Below are 24,408 nucleotides of genomic sequence, written 5' to 3'. Positions count from 1 at the left end.
CACTAACCTGGTCAATCACCGTTTTTGGTAGAAATGATATTTCTACATGGCAAATAATTTACTAGCAGGTGTAGTAGAGTAATTGAAACCCAATAGACCCAACAGTCATGCCATGCAAGCTGCTGATTCTGTTTAATTCAAATCACTTATTGAAAGGGGCATGTTCAAAATAATAGCAGTGTGGAGTTCAATGAGTGAGGTCATTCTTCTTTGAAAAACAGGTGGCACTTATTGCCCTTATTTAAAGGAAGGAAGGAAGGAAGGAAGGAAGGAAGGCAGGCAGCAAATGTTGTCTTGCTCTATCCAGTCAGTGCCGTCGTGGTCAGTCTGTGTAGGTACACCCCCCCCGATTCCAGACTAATGACACTTCTAAATCAGTGACCCGGCTGCTCTGGTATGAGATATACAAGAAGTGGTTGTTTCTTCTCACAACGTGGCATCAAGACTGGGACGGGTGAAGGAGTCAGACTAATAGGATAAGAATTGATGAATTTCAGGCCAATGAAACCAGCACTAAAAGGGTTTATATGCATGAAAATGCTCATTAAAGGGGAACTCATCAGGAGGATTTGGACTCGAACTGCCAACAACCTGGCCTCTAGGACAGTAACACTGGCATACTTCCATATTCAGGTACACAAGGTGTTACCAAAAACTTTCCTTGTCGCACACTTCAAAAAGAACGATCCTCAATTTACTCAACCACATCGTAGACGGCAGAGGACAACGGATACTTACCAGACTGAAACACGTATCTTGCAAGACCCTGCATCAATTCTGCTGGCCATGTTGGAGGCGCAGATTCCTCTGGTTCTCTCTTTAGCCTGAAGGAAAGCTCAAATCCAAAACCACTGGGTCCATCAAGTCCTGTGTATCTGAAAAAGATTAGAAATCTTAAAAATGGTTGTTATTTTTTTGCTCTTATTCCTAAAGAATAAGCAGTTTATGAAATAACTAAACTACACTATTTAAATCTCACAGGCGCCTTATAATTAATACATAACTTGTTATAAATTGACTAAAATTGGTGTACATTTTAAAATTGTGCAAAACCACATTCATCCTCAACGCCACTAGAGACTAGGGATGGGGGCCATGATACCGGGTCTCTTACATCTATTTTTCCCTGCCAAACCTAATGTCCTATGCTAGCTAACTGTCCCTCCTTGTCCCTGCGCTGCGAGAGCGACTGCCCGGCTTCGTCAATTGCCAAGGGAAGGACCTTAATGCTAATCAATGATAAAATGTACGCAATAAGTCCCTAGAACATAAATAAGTAAGGGACACAAATGTTTCATTGGTTACAAACCAACTCATCAGGGGGTTCATCAATTCAGCCATCACCCGCAGCCCCTAAAACAGGGAATCCCTACTGGGCAATATCTGAGGATTAGGAGAAATGGCTCATCTTTAGAGGATTTCAAACAGCAAGCCAGGGACCCCAGAGAAAGGTTCCTCGAAAGAGGATACCCTAAATCGGTCTTGAGAAAGGTTCATCAGAGAGCCCTTAAGAGTAATCAAACTGAACTCTTATATCCTCGTAAAAAACTGAATGTGGCTAATCCAATACGTTTCATTGCCACTTATGATGGAGCAGCCAAGGAGATTAGAGACTGGGGGATTCTCCAAATGGATCCTGATATTAAGGATGCCATTTTGGAGACTCCACAGCTTACATATTGGAGGGGACGTAGCCTACGAGACAGGTTAGTCCATAGCTACTTCAGCGATCCATCTTAAAAAAAAAAAAAAAAAAAAAAACACAGGAGGAAGTTGGCTTTGCCCCGATATGGGGGTGCCATCACTGTAGTGGATATGTGGCATGTGAACAAATCACCCCGGGACGAGAATGCACCAGTTGTGTGACCCAAAAGAGATACGTGATCAGACAATTTATCAACTGTCAGTGTAGGGGAGTCATCTACAAAGCGACATGTGGATATGGCCTGGAATAGTGGGCAAGACCACTCGGGAGCTAAGGAGGCGTATTGGTGAACACCTGGGCGATATGCGACACAGTAGAGACACCCCATTGGCCAAACCTATTGAAAAACCAACATGGGGGAATTTATTCAGGAATCAAATGGGTATTGAAATTGTGTGTCCCACCAATGAGAGGGGGCGATTGGGACAAAAAAAAAAAAAAAATCCTGCAAAGAGACCTGGTGGATTTTTGAATTGCGTACGAGGCTATAAGAGTTCAGTTGGATTGCTCTTTTCAAGACAGATTTAGGGTATCACCTTTCGAGGAACCTTTCTCTGAGGTGCCCGGCTTAATGAGCAGCTGCCATACGGCTGCTATATCTAACTATACATATATTAATGATTTGAGAGACAATTGACTGAGGGTCTCAGTCTGAAGAATAATGTGAGCAAATATGATATGATAATTGAGGTGTGTACTTTGATGTAACACGACCCAATAGATTGTATTGTTTCATATATATCCATCCATCTATATATGTACTTCGGGTAACGAAATATGAAAATGCTGACGAGCTGACCTTGGAAAATAAAACATGAAATATTTTAATAATGTGATAATGGTATAAAGAATAATGTGAAATGTCCTATTATATCGGACTGATTAGGATAGAAGATATTTCATCCTGGAAAATAATGGAGATGTCCCATCAGTTAGACTTTTTTAACCCTTGCCAATCTAAGCCCTAGTGCTCCGTGGATCGCCACCATACGGACAGGGAGCACTTTACTATATTTCCAAGTTCAATGGGTGTAGAGGTGAAGGAGGATGTTTTGCCCTAATCACCTCCCCCTCCCTGCCCTTTTACCGTCTCATCGCACTGTGACCGGCGGATCAGAGATCACTTGCGCGTCTCACTCCGGTCATGTGATTTGCACGTGACGAGTCATGTGATTCAGGAGAGCGGGATCGGCGTCCCAGGCAGCCGTTTCAAAAATCACCATTGTGGACGCCGCCTGTACCGCTGCCACTCTATGTTCACCCACATATGAGGAGGAGAGCCAAGGATCTCGCTGCTTTTTTGATGTTTGAATTATCACTGAGCTAATTCCAATGTATTCTAGGCTCGTTTGGGTTTGCATGACTATGTACTGAATACAATATAAATCCAGGATTGGGGCGACTGATCATCGCCAACCTGGGTGGGAGCAATCAAAGGTGATACTTTGTGTCTTTACAATGAGGCACTTATGAATTGATGAGTTGGTTTGTAACCAATGAAACGCGTTGGAACAATTTCTTGTATTGACATTTGTGTCCCTTACTTATTTATGTTCTAGGGACTTATTGCGCACGTTCTATCCTTGATTAGCATTAAGGTCCTTCCCTTAGCAATTGACTAAGCCGGGCAGTCGCTCTCGCAGCGCAAGGACAAGGAGGGACAGTTAGCTAGCATAGGACATTAGGTTTGGCAGGGAAAAATAGATGTAAGAGACCCGGTATCATAGCCCCCCCCCCCCCCCCATCTCTAGTGGTGTTGCGGATGAATGTGGTTTTGCACAATTTTAATATAGACACCTATTAATAGGGCAATTTTAGTCAATTTATAATAAGAGGTATGTATTAATTATAAGGCGCCCGTGGGATTTAAATAGTGTAGTGTTTTCCGAATTTGGGTTACCCTCAGCTAGCAGTGACCATTGCTGAATTGGTTGTGTGCACATTCAGTTTATGCCCTCCGTTCAATGAGCTGAGAACTGCGGCATGCGAACAGAGAATCAGCGCACAAGGCCGTACACGGGAGCCCACCACCGCCTGTCTGCAGTGTACGGGACCACCTGTTCACTGTACAGAGATGCCCTCTCTGCTGTAGGAATGCCACAGATGGGCGAGAAGGGTACAGAACATGAGCAAGGGAGATGCCCATGTACAAGTCATTTATCCTTTTCTCTGTTTAGAAGGATCTGTGCAGATCATCTTCCGAGAGATACAGAAGTGACTGATGCGTCACCAATAAGGATACAAATTATAGATCTAGATTATAAATATATTATAGTACATGTTCGGTAGGAAAGTGCAAGTATTCGGAGGCACACTGGCCCAGCGCATGGCAAAAGGATGCTCTTTTGGTCTCCAATGAATGGAGAGGGTAGGAGTGCTCCCTCTAGATCCAACGGCCTCAGAATAGAATATTTCATACATGAGTCTTTTCTGACCCATTGTAAGTTGAAGCCAGACTCCGCATACAGTGTCTCAGACTCCGATCCAACCAATCAATACTTCTCTGATAAAATATCTATATTAGTTAGCAGCTCTTCCTGACCGTTCTATGTAAGGACTTGTTTTCTCTGTATTAAGGCGGGTTTACACGAGCCGATTGTTGGGGCGGAAGCGTTCCTTCCTGACAGCCGGCTGCTCGTTTAGAGGAGGTAATGTCTGTATTTACATGCAGCGATCTCCTCCACAGTATGAGGATGAGGGATCAATATTGCGATCACTCGTCCCCATACAGAATCATTGTTTCTGGGCAGCAGATTGCCGTTTACACAGCACAATCTGCTGCCCAGAAGCCGTGATCGGGGGTGCCTCATTCATCGGGTGATCAGTGGCATATTTAGATGGGCAGATAGTTGGGAATGAGCGTCCGCAGGAACGTTTGTTCCCAATAATCTGCACCTTTAGTTATCTGCTTATTTTTCTTAAATCTTAATTTTCTCTCATCTTGGATGACATTTTGGAGCTTTTGAACCAATTTCTCAAGTTAAAAAAAAAAAAAAAAAAGGTTTTAACATACAATGGTCATCCCGGAACCAATTAATATGGTAACTTGAGGCACATGCCAAATGTAAGGTTCACATGCATTGAGCACAGGCCTATGCAGGTCTGAGAAAACGTCGTCTGCCCGGCCATTACATTAGTCTACGATACTGCCTCAGCGGCGGTTCTGTAAAGGGCTCGGCCAGAATTGCCTTTTTTCCCTACTACCCATGAGCTGTGTCTGCCAGTACAGCCAAGCCCCACTCACATGAATAGGACAACGTATTATGCAACTGGCAACTTCAGACGTGGCACGTCTAATGATTGTCCCTTTATCACCCACAAAGATAAGCGGCACAGAGACGTCCCGCAGCCCCATTTTCCCTAGTATTTCTCAGATATTCTGAGTATAAAGCACAAGTCCAGATGAGCTGCGAGTAATTCCCGGAAGCGCGGCTCACACCTGGATCGGGTGTACCAGTCTTTACACAATAGGGAAAAAAAAAAAAAAAATCCAGCTTCCATAAGAGTCCATGGTTTATTTATACAAAAGCCGTACAGACCGGCAATAGCCTTGTTTGTCTATGGATTTTTATCTTTTTGTATAGATAAACTCCGGATTTTTATGGAAGCTGGATGTCTCCATATTTTTGTAACAAATATTCTGGTTACATTCTAGATAACATCCCACATGCAATTCACTAGGATTTCTACCAACAAAAAAAAAAAAGAAACTGAGCGGCTTTCGGCAATGCATTGGAATAATGTTATGGAGGGGGTAAAGAGCCTGGGTGATTGCTATCCGCTGAGATTAGAGCCCGTCCCTCTCTGTTGGTGGTCTCCGCGCCTCCGTCTTATTGATGGTGTTAACTCCACTCAAACAAATCACAATCTGAAACCAAATACACTGCAGGAAAAGGCTTCCATATGTGCGGCCTTTCTTCAGGGGAGGTCTACCTCCCCCGGTAAATGAAGGCTTTATGCCTGTGTGCTGAAGGGGGGGTATTGATGTAGCACTCAGAGCCGCCGACCGACCGGCACCCTGTGAACAAACATTTACTTACAGAACGTGATCGAGTGGATTTCCAAGCAGATGACGCAGCACATGTGCAGGAAGCCACACAGGGGTCCGTCCAGTCATCAGGCAAATCAACTTACTAAAAACGTTATTTTAAAAGGGAACGCCTCATCAGAAAACAACCTATTGTTTAAAGGGAACCGCCACCTCCACTGTGTGCAGTGACAGACCCACAGATTTCATTTTTTGTGATGGCAGTCGGTACTTTTAGAGTCCGGACATCCCGCACCTCTGGATGATAAGTGACTGGTTTCTTTCCTATGCACGACAGTCACTGTCAGAAGGAGGGCAGAGACAGCACGCCTCAGACTCCTCGGAAGGTCAGTGCTCTATTTAAATAAAAATTCCTAGAAATTGTGCAGCTTTCACACCAGCCACTGGGTCTAATGATATGTCAAGGCTTCCTGTTTAGAGATATGATTTACAGCAGCCATATTGGCCCATGTAAGAGCTTTCCAGACTTCCTCTGTGCCCTGTGAAGAGGTCATTGTACAGGGAAGGGAACAGATCAGCTGTGACCAAAAGCCTGTAGTGCACAGCCTGATGTCGCAGACTGTCTGCCTGCTCACTAGCGGAGGAGACCGCCGCCATTACAGTACATGCAGCGATCTCCTCAGCAATATGGGGAAGATCGGTCGCTATGCCATCGCTCCTCCCCCATGCTGTATATAGTGGTGTACAGGCAGTAGATCATTACTAGACACCACGATCTGCAAACAATAATTTAGCATGTCACAAGATCTGAATTGGCGGTAGTATTAGGCCTCATACACACACGACCGTTGTTGTGGGCCGCATCCGAGCCGCAGTTTGTGGCTCGGGTGCGGACCCATTCACTTCAACAGGGCCGCAAAAGATGCGGACAGCACTCAGTGCGCTGTCCGCATCCGTTGCTCCATTCTGTGGCCCGGCAAAAAAAAAAAAAATATATAGCATGTCCTATTCTAGGTATTTCTACAATGGGCCGCTTGTTCTGTTCCGCAAATTGAGGAAGGCACACAGGCGGCTTCCGTGTTTTGGGGATCCGCAATTTACGGATCGCAAAAAAACGGAAAGGCCGTGTGCATGAGGCCTTACATTGCAAGCTGATCGCTAATATGCGGTCGCATGATATCTATTATCTGCCGAAAAATCAGGCAGTGTTATACAGGCTCTAGTGTGAATGGTGGATCCAATGTTGCCCTGTCATTGTCATTCTAATGAAATGTAAACTCTATACAAAAATGAAGTGTCAGCTTGTGATTAAGCCATTCGAATTTTTTTTTTTTTCGAAATATAGATAGTGACATGGAAAGTAAAAAAAAAAAAAAAAAAAAAAGCCATTATAAAAATAAAAATCACGATTTTAAGGTTATAATTTGAAGACACTCTTTTATTTGGCATTAGGCAACTAAAATAACCATCCATCTGTACATGGGAAAAAAATAAAAGCAATATAATAGTCAGGAAAAGTGCTGCTGCTGCAAAAAAACCTCACTTCTATAGATCTGACATATTCCGCAGCGCGGTACAGACATTAGCATCACACTGTCCCCATCCGTATGTCTTTGGAGTGTGGGAGGAAACCGGAGCACCCGGAGGAAACCCACACAAACACAGGGAGAACATACAGACTCCATGCAGATGTTGTCCTTAGTCGGATTCGAACCCAGGACCTAACCACTGAGCCACGGTGCGGGAAACCAGGTGTCAAAAACATGACCAAACATCCTTATGTCTGTCCTCAGCGGTGACGAGTGTACAAAAGGCACATGACCACTGAGCAATAACAGAAGTGTGGGATCGAGAACCACGGTGCGTTATTTGACACTTTCCTGCCGGTCACTCCTTTTATTTGTGTAGGACAACCCCTCACAATCACAAACCATTTTTTATTTATGCTCTCAAAGGCGTGCACGGACGTTATAAATGTGATGTTCATTACATTTTTCACCAGACACGCTGGTAGTAACTGGATGATTTTCCTCCAGTGATCGGACATTAGCAGTATAAAATGTCCCACCAGCCGCTCATTACATAGACTACCCAACACTTCCCTAGGAAACCCCTGATGAACATCCATGATCACGTGTCCCCAGTCACATAAACGTTTCCCTCACAATAGACGTGTTTTTCTTGATTGGGAGAAACTTTATCCTGAGCTCAAATTCTTGGAGGATTAAATGCCAACTACCAAACCAGAAACTTTATGAAGCGTGTCCACCAAATGTTCTGACTGATGCAACCAAGTTCTCCTGCTGGAAAGTGGTGAATCAGTTACCACGATCCACTTTTTCTGTTAGCAGGGATGCCCAAAAGTCAGCTGATCATGGGGCCATTCTGCAGGGACCAGCTGTGATCGGCTGTAACTTCTGGAGAACTCCGAACCAATTCCGCTGGATCACCTCAACAGGGGAAATGAAACCTACCATGATCAGGCTACTCACTGCGAGCCGTCTAATGCACGGACATATCTGCTCCTCCAGTATCTCTGCCCCGGGTAATTGAAAGAGGTCCTAAAACTGGATTGTCTTGAGGTTGATGTGAGGTTAGGATAATGAGGCACACCATACAAGGGGCACTCTGCTCTGGCCCCTTCATTCTGATGATCGGCCAAGAACTGGGATCCACACCAATCGAACACGGATGGCCTATCCAGAGTTATATGGGATCTGTCAAGTTTTGCGGTTCTAACGGGATCATAAAGTAAATATAAAGCTATTCTTCCTGTTAAAGGCGTCACCTAACTTCAGTGCCCAAAATACATTTCTCATGATAAGCTCCGTGGCGTTCCTCCTGAACACAACGCCACAAGAACAGAGAACGTGGCTTTGCGCCGCCCAACGCATTTACTATAACTTTCGCCTGAATGTGGCAGAAGTTATAGCTGAAGTCTGAAGCCTGTAGCTGGCGTAGACTTCGGTTCCTGGCGCCCAGCAGGGCAGAGATGCCCCTTAACAAATCAGGTGTATCTCACACCAGTCTTCATATATTTTCCTAAATGTGCCACTGATAACACGACCGCTCCTCTGAGCTGTGAAAGCCAGGAGGGGCACATGAGATTACAACACGAAAGGTCACTGATCCAAGTCATATACAGCGAGGTCACGTAACTAGAGGCACGACGGTGCAGCTATCAAAAGAGAGGCCAATTAGGGAGTTAAATTGGCCCTTCCAGGTCAGTGCGGCCACCCCGCGAGAGATAGGACACATCCTACCTTTGGCTGCATATTACGGATCCACTGAAGTCAATGGGGCTGCACACAGCTGCTGTCCATGCTTTGTGGATCCGTGGTTTGCAGTCCGCAATTTGACAAGGTCGCGTGAAAGGGGCCTAAATCTAATGACATTTTTAATAAGGCCTACAGTGCAAATGTAAAGGAAGCCCGAGCTCTGCATATTTTGGTTAGTCGAGACGCCCACACCAGGTCCACCTGCGGCGACACAGATAAGCACGCAGGTTTCTGAAAAACAAAACTATGCTTTTTAAGGGTAAATAAATAAAAAAAAAAACTAAACTCCCCCCCCCTCGAACATGAATGGCTAGAAATTTATGTTTTGGTTACAAAAGGTTGCGGCTGACAAACTTTAATGCGACATAGCTACTACCATAAAAAAGTCAGTGTAAACTGACAGTGTGGAGATTTTCCAATAGTTCAGGGCAAGAAAGGAAAATGTTTCAGTTTATACAATAGGAAAAAAATATAAAATCGCTTTGTGTCTCAAACACCACACGAGGTAAGTCGTCATCCAGCCTGGACCTAATGCCAACTTCATAGGAAAGCAAAACAAATGATTCTCTTTCCCCTTTTCACAGTATGATCATGGCCAGAGAGTAGATTCTCATGTAGATTTTGCAGCCCTCGGCCGGAGGACATGTGAAGAAGTGCCCCCCCTCGTCCTGACAGCAGAGAAGTGCCAGGCTTCCTGGGGAGCGAGACATACACTGAGCAGCGCATTACTCTGTGACCTCAAGCTGTTCACAAAGGCCTCGGAGAAGACAACCCCCCACGTACGGCTCCCTCAGTGCCTCACACAATATACACGTCCTGGCAGAGCCTCCGCAGCCACTTCTGGAATGGCTGCACAATTTGCCAACATTAAAACATCTGCAGGGAACAGGCTGGGCGCATTAGCAAGTCGCTCTCTGCTGAAGCTGACCATTTCAGGTTGCAAAGAATAGTCTAAGGCCACGTTCAGACGAACGATGCGACGTTAAGGCCCCTTTCACACGGGCGAGTATTCCGCGCGGATGCGATGCGAGAGTTGAACGCATTGCACCCGCACTGAATACCGACCCATTCATTTCTATGGGGCTGTGCACATGAGGTGATTTTCACGCATCACTTGTGCGTTGCGTGAAAATCGCAGCATGCTCCTCTTTGTGCGTTTTTCACGCAACGCAGGCCCCATAGAAGTGTATGGGGTTGCCTGAAAATCGCAAGCAAGTGCAGATGCGGTGCGATTTTCGCGCACGGTTGCTAGGAGACGATCGGGATGGAGACCCGATCATTATTATTCTGAATACAGAATGCATAGTAAAATGGTGCTGGAGGGGTTAAAAAAATAATAATTTAACTCACCTTAATCCACTTGCTCGTGCAGCCGGCTTCTCTTCTGTCTCCTTTGCTGACATCACTCCGGTCATCACATATGTGACGGATCATGTGACGTCACCACAGGTCCTGTTCAGCAAAGGAGACAGAAGGAGATGCCGGGCTGCGCGATCAAGTGGATTAAGGCGAGTTAAATTATTATTTTTTTAACCCCTCCAGCACCATTTTACTATGCATTCAGAATGCTATAATTTTCCCTTATAACCATGTAATAAGGGAAAATAATACAATCTACAGAACACCGATACCAAACATGCGTGATTTTTCTGACGCGAGTGCAAAACGCATTACAATGTTTTGCACTCACGCTGAAAAATCGCGGGTGTTCCCGTAACGCACCCGCACATTTTCCCGCAACGCCCGTCTGAAAGAGGCCTAACACTTTCCATCCCGGCGCCGTCCGAGGTTAAAACTTACAGCTCCCGGTCTGAACACCCAAATCAAAACGAGCAGGACCATCACAGGGGCAATTTTTCTACTGTTGTCTATTTTTCTTTCCCCAGAAGCCTCGCTCAGATGAATGGGCCCGATGGAAAAAAACAACCACACAGACTCCATCCATGAGCAGTCAGTGTAAAAATCATCCATAATTCTAGCCAGAAGACGGAAAAGTTTCCGATCACTCGTCTGCAGGGGGCCCAAGTTATCCAAAATCTACAGTGTATGCCCTGCTTCATCAATGACTCCTCAAACAAGATCTTTCAGCCAGCTTCATAGTCATGGCTAGAGTCCATATAGTCATTAAAGAAAAAGTGTCATCAGAAAATATTTTAAGAATTTTTGATTTTGTATTTAATTTTCCATTATAAATATTTATGTTTATAACAAACAAAAACATAACATCCTGCAGTTTTCACTAGGACCACTAAGCCTAATAATAGTCGCCACTTCTTGATCTGTGCCTCAGTTACCTTCTTAGGCTACTTTCACACTAGCGTTCGGGGCTCCGCTTGTGAGCTCCGTTTGAAGGCTCTCACAAGCGGCCCCGAACGGATCTGTCCAGCCCTAATGCATTCTGAATGGAGGCGGATCCGCTCAGAATGCATCAGTTTGGCACCGTTTGTCCTCCGCTCAGCAGGCGGAAACACCTGAACGCTGCTTGCAGCGTTCGAGAGTCCGCCTGGCCGCGCGGAGGCAAACGGATCCGTCCAGACTTACAATGTAAGTCAATGGGGACGGATCCGTTTGAAGATGACACAGTATGGCTCAATTTTCAAACGGATCCGTCCCCCATTGACTTTCAATGAAAAGTCAGAACGGATCCGTTTGGATTATCATGAACAAAAAAAAATAAAAAATAAAAAAAATATATATATATTTTTTTTTTTGTTCATGGTAATGCAAACGGATCCGTTCTGAACGGATCTAAGCGTTTGCATTATAGGTGCGGATACGTCTGTGCAGATACCAGACGGATCCGCACCTAACGCAGGTGTGAAAGTAGCCTTATCTGTCATTCTAATCCTGCCTGTAATGATATTACCTCTGTGTGTAGATAACACAGGAGCTTATCTATTCTTTCCCTGTACAATGACCAAAAGAGGTCACTGAGGTTTCCTCCTGACCATTGTGTCTATGGCCCATGGGGCTGCCGTAAAGCAGTTTTCTTAATGCTGTTAAGAACAGCTCAGGAAATATGGCCGCCCCCATAATCATGTTCAGAAAATAACAATAATAATAATAATAATAATCAGAAAATGAGAAAACAAAAAGGAGATGTGTCACTATTTGGTTTTAACTGGCAGATAACATTTTCAGTGACACATTTCCTTTAAAGGGTTTCTCTCACTTCAGCAAATGGCATTTATCCTGTAGAGAAAGTTAATACAAGGCACTTCCTAATGTATTGCGATTGTCCATATTGCCTCCTTTGCTGGCTGGATTCAGTTTTCCATCACATTATAGACTGGTCATATTCAGGGGTTACAACTACCCTGCAATACAGCAGCGGTGGACATGCTGACACCATAGGAAAAAGCAGCGCTCTCTCTGGTGGGCCGGACAGTGGGAGCTCACACAGACATGCATGTGCAGCGGCTCCTGTCTCGGCCACCGCATATCTGCATTTCAGTGGCGGCTGTAATCCCTGGACATGAGCAGTGTATAATGTGATGGAAAAATGAATCCAGCCAGCAAAGGAGGCAATATGGACAATCACAATACATTAGTAAGTGCTTTGTATTAACTTTCTCTACATGATAAATGCCATTAGCTGAAGTGAGAGAAACCCTTTACATTGCTCTTAGTACAATAAAGATGGCTTCATACATCGTTTTAATAGTTGTGTTTTTATGCAGCAAGAACAACTTCTCCAGATATTAGCTGAAGGTCTATGGGGAATGAAAAGCTGATCACACAAGTGTTTTGTTTTTTGCTACTGGCAGTTTTGTTCTTCAGGCTACTTTCACACTAGCGTTTTTCTTTTCCGGCTTTGAGTTCCGTCTTCGGGGCTCAATACCGGAAAAGAACTGAGCAGTTTTATCCCCATGCATTCTGAATGGAGAGCAATCTGTTCAGGATGTCTTCAGTTCAGTCACTGTGCGGTTTTTGGACGGAGAAAATACTGCAGCATGCTGTGGTATCTTCTCAGTCCAAAATTACGGAACACTTGCTGGAATTCCGGATCCGGCATTATTTTACATTGAAACGTATTAATGCACCAAGTGTTCCGGCAAAACTGATCCGGTTTTGCGGTCTGCAAAGACCTTTAAAAATGATAAATACTGGATCCGTTTTTCCGGATGACAACCGGAGAGACGGATCCAGTATTGCAATGCATTTGTGAGACGGATCCATCTACAAATGGTGCCCGTTTGAATACAGTTTGCCGGAATCCAGCAACGCAAGACACAATGTGCACACACAAAAAGAAAATAATAATTTAAAATAAAAACCTGACTTACTTTCCTGTTTTGAACTAATCTGTTAATAGAAAGAGATGGGATGGTGGCTGGCCGGAGCTACAGAAGATACAGCAGCTCATCAAAAACTATGACCAAGCTCCCACCATATACAGGTCCCTCCTAGAAGCACATCCAGTAGATGACGTCATCTAAGAGCGCAGGCATCCAGCGCATTCTCCCAGCACTCGTAATAGTAGAATATAAAAAAATAAAACGTTTTGTGAAGAACTTACAGTCAGTTCACACGGCTGATTTTCAAAATATTAGTTTTTTTTAGACTCCACAGCTTGGTTTCCATGTCAACCATAGAGACTCCACCCTTCTTCATCCCAGACACCAAAATAGCACATCCGTATGTTCACTATGAGCTCCAATAAATCACATTAAAGTACGTAGAAATGAAATGCGCTTTTCAATGAAAATTTTAGTGAACATATTTAGAATTGCACTTTTATGTACCAAAACAAAGAAAACTACACTCCCCCTTTAAAAAAAATAAAAATAATTATTCAAAACTTTATTAAATTCTATAGTACTTTTCCCACAAGTGTTTTTGGCACGTTTACACGCAAAAATACCTGTGTGCGCGCACATCGCAAATGGTGCGGTTTTTTTTCTGCTCCCTAATAATTTGATTGGGAAAATCTGCGCCGATTCTGCCCTAAGAGAGGGCATGCGGCGTCTTTTGTACACGTGTAAAAAAAGAAGCAAGTGCTCACTCCCATTCAAATTAATGAGAGGCTGTGACACATTTTACATGCGTAACACGCTAAAAAATCTGCCGTGTGAACTGACTCTTAGGATTAAAGGGCATCTGTCAGCAGATTTGTACCTATGACACTGGCTGACCTGTTACATGTGCACTTGGCAGCTGAAGGCGTCTGTGTTGGTCCCATGTTCATATGTGCCGCCTTGCTGAGAGAAATGATGTTTTAATATATGCAAATGATCCTCTAGGAGCAACGGGGGCGTTACCATTACACCTAGAGGCTCTGCTCTCTCTGCACCCTCTCCACTTTGACAGGGCCAGATGTGATTGTTTTCACTGCAAGGATAACATCTGGATGCCGTCTGTATTTTCTGCGGTCCCGCAGAAGGAAACGGGTCCACGTGGAAGCTGCAATAAATGCGGATCGGACGTGAACTGAAAACATGGTTGTGTGCATGAGGCCTTAGGCTGGAAACACACATGAAATGTTTAGCCAAAGCCTTAAAGGGGTTATCCGACTTAAATAAATCTATTCTAAATGCTTTTATTGTAGTCCAGTGAAAGTTTATTAAAATCACTTTCATAACCTATCACTATTTGGCCAGTTCAGGGTCATGTGACCCCCGACCTCAGCAAGCCTGCTCTGCTGATGACGTTTCGTTTACAAGCTTCTCCCTGCTTGAGGGAGTGTCCAGGCTCTGTAAACGAGACGTCAGAGCCTCTGGTGCCCTCCCCCCTCCAGCTCTTCACACTGCCTCGGCTCTGGTATGCGATCGCTCATGCGCAGTACATACCAGAGCCGAGGTGATCTCTTCTCCAGCAGCACAGGGTAAGTTTGTCCCTCCTGCATTCACTGGGGCTAGAGGTGGCAGTTTGTAAACGTTCCCCTCTGCATCTGGGGATCGTTATTACAGCCCTGGTCCTCCCCCCCCCCACTAGTACACATTGAACACCCCCTGGGAAATATAAATAAATAATTGGCCATCATTATTATTATCAACATCATTATTATTCAGCTATATAAAATCCTTATCTGCCACCAATATATGTATTTATCTAAGCAATATCCATATTGAATATAAATTTGAATAATATAGATATCGCTTAGATACAGATAATGCTAATGATATTTTCACACTAGCGGCAGGACGTATCCGACAGGCTGTTCACCCTGTCGGATCTGCCCTGCCGCTATTTGGCCGTGCAGCTGGACGGATCCGTTATTGCAATGCATTTCTAGACGGATCCGCACCTGGATCCGTGTACAAATGCTGTCAGTTGTCACACTGATCAGCGGATCCAGCAGGCACGCTGCTCCGACGATAGAGCTGCCTTGCGGATACGGCGTTGCAAAACAACTGAAGGACGAATCCGTCCTTCCGGTCTGCGCATGCACAAACCGGGAATACTGTGAAAAAGACTGCCAGAGGGATCCGTCCATCCGCATGACAAGCAGATAGACAGATCCGTTATTACAATGCATTTCTAGACGGATCCGCACCTGGATCCGTCTACAAATGCTGTCAGTTGTCACACTGATTGGCGGATCCGGCAGGCAGCTCCGATGATGGAACTGCCTGCCGGATCACACTAATGCTGTGTGAAAGTACCCTAAAAAGTCGGAAATCCAGTACTTTTAGTCAAGCGGCAGCTCGCTGTGCACTGCCATGCTGCGCCATAGCTCCACCACCGTCCCCTTTATAGTCAATGGGGACAGAGCGGCAGTCCAGCGGCACAGCCAAATAGCGGCAGGGCGGATCTGACAGGGTGAACCTGTTGGATCGATCCTGCCTCTAGTGTGAAAGTACCCTTAGGCTCCATTCACACATCCGCAAATGGGTCTGCATTCGTTCCGCAATTTTGCGGAACGGGTGCGGACCCATTCATTTTCTATGGTGACGGAATGGATGCGTACAGCACACAGTGTGCTGTCCACATTTGCGGAGCGCGGCCCCGATCTTCAGGTGCGCAGCTCCGCAAAAGATAGAACATGTCCTATTCTTGTTCGCAGCTTGCGGACAAGAATAGGCATTTCTATAGGGGTGCCGGGCGGGTGTGTTGCGGATCCGCAACACACAACGTACGTGTGAATGGAGCCTTAGTGTGATCCGGCAGGCAGTTCCGTAGTCGGAGCTGCCTGCCGGATCTGCCGATCGGTTTGTCAACTGCCAACATTTGTAGACTAATCCGTGTGCGGATCCGTCTAGAAATGCATTGCAAGAACAGATTCGGTGCATTCGTAGACGGAAGGATGGATCCGTCGATCCACTTGCCATGTGGATGGACGGATCCCTCTGGCAGTCTTTTTCTCAGTATTCCCGGTCTGCGCATGCGCAGACCGGAAGGACAAATCCGTCCTTTAGTTATTTTACACTGCCGGTGTTCTGGAAAATTTCTATACCTTGCCAGAGCTCTATACCGGAAGTGAAGAGGCTGCACCGCAAGTGATGCGGCCACACAGAAATCAGCTGGATGAGGGTTTGTGCGGCATTTTGCAAGCGCACATCCACTTGATTAATCAAAAATTCATGGTAGCGCTGGAGTCATTAGTATAGCATGTAGCAGAGCTGTGTGTGTACAGGGTGTGCAGTATAGCATGTAGCAGAGCTGTGTGTGTACAGGGTGTGCAGTATAGCATGTAGCAGAGCTGTGTGTGTACAGGGTGTGCAGTATAGCATGTAGCAGAGCTGTGTGTGTACAGGGTGTGCAGTATAGCATGTAGCAGAGCTGTGTGTGTACAGGGTGTGTAGTATAGCATGTAGCAGAGCAGGAAGCCTGGCAGGGACTCGGTGACACGATTCTTTTGATTAATAAACTCTCAGACAATTATCCGAGTCCCTGCAATAACTATAGCCACTACATCACAGTCTGCTCCACTGCATTCACTGCAGCAGAGCTGTGTTTGCCAGGAGCGAGTCCCTCCTAACCTTCGGTTCACTTGAGAGCCGACTCAGCAAGTGAACCGAAGATTCGATGAGCTGAGCATGCGCATTGATCTTCAGTTCACTTGCTTCTGCCGGCTCAGGAAGTGAACCGAAGATCCGATTCATGAAAAAGATCCGAACTTCCCATCTCTACTGTACAGCTGCAATGTGACAGGAAGATCTTCTGCCCTGTGTGTGTATTTTTTATTTTTATGCAAAGTGCAGAGCAGGGTGAGGGAAAGGTCAGGTTGTTCACGCCCAGAAATATTCATGAGGCAGAGCTCAGGCTTTGTTGTTATACGCCCCCTCAGCATGTACTTCAGCATGTAAACAAAGCAATGACAGGACCATGAAAAGGTGCAAATATGGGCTTTAACTTGATGAAATCTAGCTTAACCAAATTATATGTATAGCCTGATGGATTTTAAGTGTTTTTTTTTTTGTTTTTTTTTATTAACTCGGATAACCCCTTTAAGTGGATCCAAAAGGATCCTGCCTTTCGATTTTCCCCTCTCCCCCCCCCATAAAAACGTGTCACGTCATCACTGCTGCCAACCATTTTTAATCATCTCAGACAACAAATGGGTGACTATGTAAACCATGGAAGGGCTGACTCACAAGGGCAGCGGGCACTTTCTTAGCGGCTAACACAGCGGAAGATCTTACAAAAAAAATAATAATAATAATAATAGCAATATATGTGGCAAGATTTCAATATAAAAAGATATTACTGGGAAGAAAAAAATAATAATAATTTGATGCATCTAGAGAAGGAGTCAGGAACCTCCAGCTGTTGTGAAACTACAAATCCCAGCATGCTCCACTCATTCCCATGGCAGTTCTGAGAATAGCTGAGCTGGTTTACATTCTGGGAATTGCAGCGTCACAACATCTGGAAGGCCGGAGGCTGCCGACCCCTGGTCGGGGGTAAAGAGAGATATCCAGAAGCAATGTTCCCATGGTCACTTACTCATGCACTCTGTTGTCTCCATACAAATCACTCAGCCCAAAGCTGACATAATGCCAGTGCTCAGGAACATCGAGTGCGGGGCTGCCCAGATTACGGTACATGCTCACATAGTCCAGCGGATCGGGTCCACCCAACCTGCAAGGTAGGAAGAGAGAGGACACTACTTCAATATTCCCTTCTGTGAAGAGTCACCCTGCTCAAAGTACAACAGAAAAGTAAAAAAACTGAACATGTACCTATAGTGTTACTGGATGTAAACACGCGCTTGGAAGATATGAGCGTAGACAATACACAGCAAAACTAGATAGAATAATAAAGGAGATGGCATGAACCGACCTGCTGCGGAGTTGAGGGTCAATTCCTGCGCCACTTTCGTTTCACTGCTGTCATATTAAAAGGGGTTGGCCCATCGGGGACATCAAGGACCTATTGTTAGTAGGTGGGACCCGCATTTTCCTTGAGAACGGGGGCCCCCCTAAAGTGAAGGGCCGCGCACCGGCTGTGCTATTTTTTGGAGCACACGCAGCAGTGAACGGACGGTGACCACACATGCGCGGCGGCTCTCTGTACACTTTGGGGGTCCCCCTTCTGGAGATAGCAGTGGGTCCCAGAGGTGGGACTCGCACCTACCTGACATGGGTAGCATATCCTAGTGGTAAGTCATCAATGTCCCGGATGGGCCAACCCCTTTAACATGTTGTGAATTTTCCCATTTGCAAAACTGGAAGGAAGAATCCTTAGGCTCCATTCACACGTCCGTAATAACGGGTCCGCATCCGTTCCACAAATTGCTGAACGGGTGCGAACCCATTCATTCTCTATGGTGACGGAATGGATGCGGAGAGCACACTATGTAATTGCGGACAAGAATAGGCATTTCTATGGGGGTGCCGGCCTGGTGTATTGCAGATCCGCAATGCACTACGGATGTGTGAATGGAGCCTTAGTCCTCACGCACGCGGCCGTTGCCCGTACTGTGGCAATATGGGGGCACCGGCCATGTGCTCCCTGCATCACGGATGCAGACCCATTTAGTTGAACGGGTCTGCAATCTGTGCTGCGGTGCGGACGCACAGAACCCTTCATAATCACTACGGAGTGCTTCCGTGGGATGTCTCTTTGTGCCTCCGCTCCGCAAAAAAATAGAACTATTTTTTTGCAGTGCAGATGGATCATGGGCCCATTCAAGTTGAAAGGGTCTGGACCCGTGGCGGCAGCCGTCCATGTGCAACCGTGCAAAAGGCCTTAGCCTATGTGAATGTACCCAAAGTGGGTGGAGGACCAGAGCGGTCACCTTTAGGGACAGGGCCAGCTGCTGTCTAAACTCATTGAGGGGTTGTCAAGAAACTGGCTGCTTGACTACAGAGCTCATTAGGGAGAATGGAGGTTCTCCGGCCCCATCGTGTTTAATTACACCTCTTATTGAGCTAAGCAAATAGATCACATTCACCCCGGACGGTAACACACAAAGACCTAAACAACCCGCCTTAACTACTGTTGTCACAAATACAAGACAAACCAAGATTATTGCACAAGACGGAGGTGGCGATAAGTGAACTAATAGTAAGAATCGAAATGATGCGCAGGCTGCAATGCTCTGCAGGATTCTACAGGAGTCCTGCTTACATGCTGCCCACAGTACATGATTTTTGGAGGCACAGGGAAGACGCCATCCCTCACCCAAAGAGCGTCTGCTTGTTTGTCGGGTGATCAGTAGCACAATCAGGGTACTTTCACACTTGCGTTGTGAGGATCCAGCCGGCAGTTCTGTTGCTGGAACTGCCTTCCGGATCCGGAAATCCGTATAGAAACGGATAGCATTTGTAGACGGATCCGGATCCATCTGACAAATGCATTGAAATTCCAGATCCGTCTCTTCGGTGTCATCTGGAAAAACGGATAGAGTATTTTTTTTTCTCGCATTTTTAAAGGTCTGTGCATGCGCAGACCGGGAAACCGGATCCATTTTGCCAAAACACTTGGTACCAGATCTGGCATTAATGCATTTCAATGGAAATGAATGCCGGATCCAGCGTTCCGGAATTTTGGCTGGAGAAAATACTGCAGCATGCGGCGGTATTTTCTCCGGCCAAATACCGTATAAGAGGGACTGAACTGATGCATCCTGAACGGATTACTCTCCATTCAGAATGCATAAAGATAAAACTGATCAGTTCTTTTCCGGTATTGAGTCCCTAGGACGGAACTTAATGCCGGAAAAGAATAACACTAGTGTGAAAGTAGCCTTACACAGGGTGATTACTGGGCACCAGCGTCCATGTCCCTTCCCGATAGCTGCCCCGATCCTCGGCCCGTGTAAAAAAAAGCATCTGTCAGGGTACTTTCACACTAGCGCTTTTGTTTTCCGGCATTGAGTTCCGTCCTAGGGGCTCAATACCGGAAAAGAACTGATCAGTTTTATCCTAATGCATTCTGAATGGAGAGAAATCCGTTCAGTATGCATCAGTTCAGTCCCTCTTACGGTATTTGGCATGCTGCAGTTTTCTCTCCGGCCACTTGCTGGAATGCCAGATCCAGCATTAATTTACATTAAAATGTATTAATGCCGTATCCGGCATTAAGTGTTCAGGCAAAACGGATCCGGCTTCCCGGTCTGCGCATGTGCAGGCCTTTAAAAATGCAAATATATATATCCGGATCCGTTTTTCAGGATGACACCGGAGAGACTGATCCGGTATTTCAATGCATTTGTCAGACGGATCAGGATCCGTCTGACAGATGCCATCAGTTTGCGTCCGGATTGCCGGATCCGGCAGGCAGTTCCGGCGATGGAATCCTCTGCCGCAAGTGTGAAAGTACCCTCAGCAGCTGTACCCAAAGCTGACCTGTTGCATGTGCACTCTGTTGGTCCCATGGTCAGTGGAAAACCAGGGACGCATGAATAAAACAGATGGATACGTGCGCTGTCCGGGGAGAACATGTATGTGATTTACTGATGTGTGAGAGAGCCCTTAATCTGTAGAGTCACACATCAGTGATTTTATATGAACCGTGGGCCAGTGGAAAAACAAGGCAGCACTCCGATTCATGCCATGAACCAAACACGCCCATTGAAGTCTATGGGTCCATGAAAGCCAGAGAGAAGACGGATGCCGTCCATCTTCTGTCAGTGGTTTTCACAGACCATTGGTAGGACATGCTCTGGAAATTCAGGCCTCAGTGTAGCGGTGCATGTGAAATACAGAACAAAAAAAGAAAACCCTTCACTGATAAGACACTGACCCTCCTATAACGGACATCATCACGCTCACGGACACGTGAAAGACGCCTAAGATCAGGGGAAACGCGTGCTGTCCGTGATGCTCCAGTAACAAGCCCACGCCCAGGGGCAGGGTGTCTCCAACAATGGCCGTAAGGAGGCTCAGATTTCACCTGGTGGACCCTAAGCTCCAAATACTGAGAAGCGTCCTGAGGCAAGATTCTCTACAGGAGCCTCAGAGGCGACGTGCATGGTGTGAACAGGGTTATAACCTGCGGACGCCGAGCCAACATCTGCCGCCCCAATCTAAGAGTCAGCTCCGTGTACCCGTCTCCAAAGAGATCAGTGACTGAAGAAGACCATTAGAGCCCATGGCATCTAGCCGTCGGTGGGACTGATGAAGACTTCTGATATTCTCAATGACGGCGACAGAATCCATTTGTAATTCCCCAGTAAGGAGCCGCACCACAGATCTCTAAGTAGTCAACGACAGTTTCTCAAGGGTAGACAGGTAACTACAACCACCAGCATGTTCTGAGGGCATGCTGGGAGTTGGAGCACTACAATTCCCTGTTACAGACATCACACAGAAATAGAAAAAGGCGACAAATACTCAATTTCTAGTCGCTTTGGTTCCTCTGGAGGCTCCTGCACCGCTAGCATTGACTGGATCCCTCAGTAGATACCCATTTCCATTGACTTCTATGCTAATCACTGAGAGCCCCCTGTAACAGCTATTACACCCTGAGCCCACCAGAGGGCGCCACACACCGGTGCCGCCAGGACACAGCTGGACTCACCAGTACTTGACGATAGCGGTGACCTGCAGGGGATTGGGCTGCTCCGGGTACAGGCGCCGGCACTCTCCATAGATAGCATGGAGCCCAGGAGGGAAGAGGGTGGGGAAGGGCTGGGACGCGGGGCCGCCGCTAGGCCGCATCTCTTCCATCCCCCTCCGGACGGCTCGGCAGCGGTCAGATACACGGGGTTTTCGGGATGAGAGAAACCACAGCCACCAGCAATGTCCGGTGTGAACGGCGCCGTCCCCTCCAAGCGATCCCCGGGAGAAGTCTCCAGAGAAGCGCCCCACAGCCTGTAGCTGGAGAGCAGACGGTGGTCCTTTACCGAGCGACTCTTCCCATTGGCTGAACAGTTTTCCAATCACGAACGTTGTTAGGTTGTTCCCCCGGCACTTTTCTTCCACCTCATTGGCTAGCAACGCAGCCAATCGCAGCGCAGTTCACAGTCTAAGTTTGTAGTCGCCGGCCTGGGGCGGGAGTCATGTTGTTGGTTAGAAAAGAGTTATGATTGCAGATGTAGCAGAGCTGAATGTGTCGTTTCTTTTGCACCCGCCTTTACTGAGATGGGATAGCACAGTGTGTTACATACAAGCTTGTGGAGGAAACGCTCAAACAAAATAAACCGTGATATCAATAATGACAAACTCAGCTCTGCTACAATGCCATCTTTGTCTCAGTTTAGCACTGCTTTTCATCAGTGTAGCTTGTTTCTGTGTGTGATCATTTGCTTTTTATGAGATTGATCAGTCAGAATTTTTAAAATGCTGCATATTGAAAAAACTACTCCACATACTGAGTCAAAGGGGTTTGCTGGTTCTTAAAATACAGTAAAATGAGTTTAAGGGGGTTCTCTGGGCTACAGATATAGATAGCCGACCCTGTTATCACAGCAGTGGGGGTCCAGCACCCCTCCAATCCGCCGTTCTGGCCTGCCGCAGCGCCAAAGTCTGAGGCCTCTTTCACATGTCATTGAATTAGGGGCGTGCGCTGTCTGTGGGCTCATTAATGTGTGAATATCAATTATCTATCTGTGGTGTTACATAGGACTGCAGGTGACATCTGCTCAGAGTTATTGCTCTGTTATCCTTGATGTTACATAGGACTGCAGGTGACATCTACTACATTATCTCTACTCAGTGTTATCTGTGGTGTTACATAGGACTGCAGGTGACATCTACTACATTATCTGTACAATACAAAAATAGGTTATAAGGAATAGCGTAAAGCAACAGTAAAGCCACTCACAAGAGCTTAACTCAGAAACAACTAGAGAACCTATAAAAGACACTGAGAACTACCTAAGCTATAAAAATATTATTTTATTGGATATATAATTTAAAACATACAAAAGAGATGACAGACAAATGCAAAAAGTGCAGTACAATCCTGGGAGAGTTTGTAGAGGACAACAATGTAATGAGGCAAGTGACCTAAGCATAAGCGCCTATAAGTCAGAAGACTGCCATATAAGACATATATTGGAAAAGTATCCACTATTAATGAGAGTGCAGGTAATATCATCAAGTATAAAGTGCAAGCTGCAATATGAGCAGAAAAGAGGATGGCAACTCTCCAGTGTGGGTCTTTGAGTATATATATATATATATATATATATATATATATTCAACCGTATGCAGCGGATAATAAAGTGCATGTGCAAGCTACAAAAAATGGCAGAAAAACATGGTGAATGTTTGTTCAAGAGGCCAAAACCGCAAAGAAATACATTAAACAAGCGGATAGAAAAAATGAGGTCACATACCGTATGTTAAAGGTAGCAAATCCACAGGAAGACTGCACACCCCGACGCGCGTTTCGATTTGAAACCTTCCTCTGGGTGCCCGCCCCAGCCTGCGCATCTGCGCCTCGTGCGTGTGTGCCGTGTGTGCCGTGCGTGCGGCCCCGGCGGCAGCTCACTCACAGAGCAGCACGTGAGTGAGCATGGCTGGTCAGGGGGGGTGACTGGCGTGGCGACTCATGCTGGGAGTCTGTGAGTCACACACAGCCAGACTGCCGACTGGAGTGGTAGGTCAGCTCCAGTGGCAGTGCCATGGAGGGGGAGGAATGTGCCATGGGGGGGGGGGGGGGGGGGAGAAATGTGATGCAATAGGGGTCATGTGGGTGATGTAAAAAGGAGGGGGTGATGTGCCATGGAGGGGGAGAAATGTGACATGGGGGGCTGATGACTGACATGGGGGGCTGACATGGGGGCATGATGGCTGACATGGGGGGGGGCGTGTCTTCACTGAGGTGGGCGTGGTGTATCAGTTTGGGGGCGTGGCTGGTGAGGTTCGGCTTTCTTGGGTGAAGCCAGTGGCGACCCTAACTGCAGGTGACATCTACTACATTACCGCTACTCAGAGTTATCACTGTGTTATCTGTGGTGTTACATAGGACTGCAGGAGACATCTACTACATTACCGCTACTCAGAGTTATCACTGTGTTATCTGTGGTGTTACATAGGACTGCAGGTGACATCTACTACATTACCGCTACTCAGAGTTATCATTGTGTTATCTGTGGTGTT

The 24,408-nt window shown here is 46.2% G+C and overlaps 1 protein-coding gene across 2 annotated transcripts in view; it reads right to left on the bottom strand.

Annotated features, from left to right (window-relative positions):
• SUFU (SUFU negative regulator of hedgehog signaling) overlaps positions 1 to 22,213 on the bottom strand; it is a 46,855-nt gene extending 24,642 nt beyond the window's left edge. For both annotated transcript variants that reach the window (XM_040434999.1, XM_040435000.1), the window contains exons 1-3: positions 21,881 to 22,213; positions 17,861 to 17,995; positions 739 to 875 (exon numbers count right to left, since the gene is read on the bottom strand). In XM_040434999.1, the coding sequence (XP_040290933.1) occupies positions 739 to 875; positions 17,861 to 17,995; positions 21,881 to 22,029 (421 nt within the window). In that variant the 5' untranslated portion in view covers positions 22,030 to 22,213. The remainder of the gene's footprint in view (positions 1 to 738; positions 876 to 17,860; positions 17,996 to 21,880) is intronic.
• Positions 22,214 to 24,408: the final 2,195 nt, after the last annotated feature.

Source organism: Bufo bufo, chromosome 6 (assembly GCF_905171765.1).
Source record: "Bufo bufo chromosome 6, aBufBuf1.1, whole genome shotgun sequence".
Classification (NCBI taxonomy): domain Eukaryota; kingdom Metazoa; phylum Chordata; class Amphibia; order Anura; family Bufonidae; genus Bufo; species Bufo bufo.
Note: the sequence above shows the minus strand (reverse complement) of the source record. Positions and strands in the feature narration are given on the sequence as shown.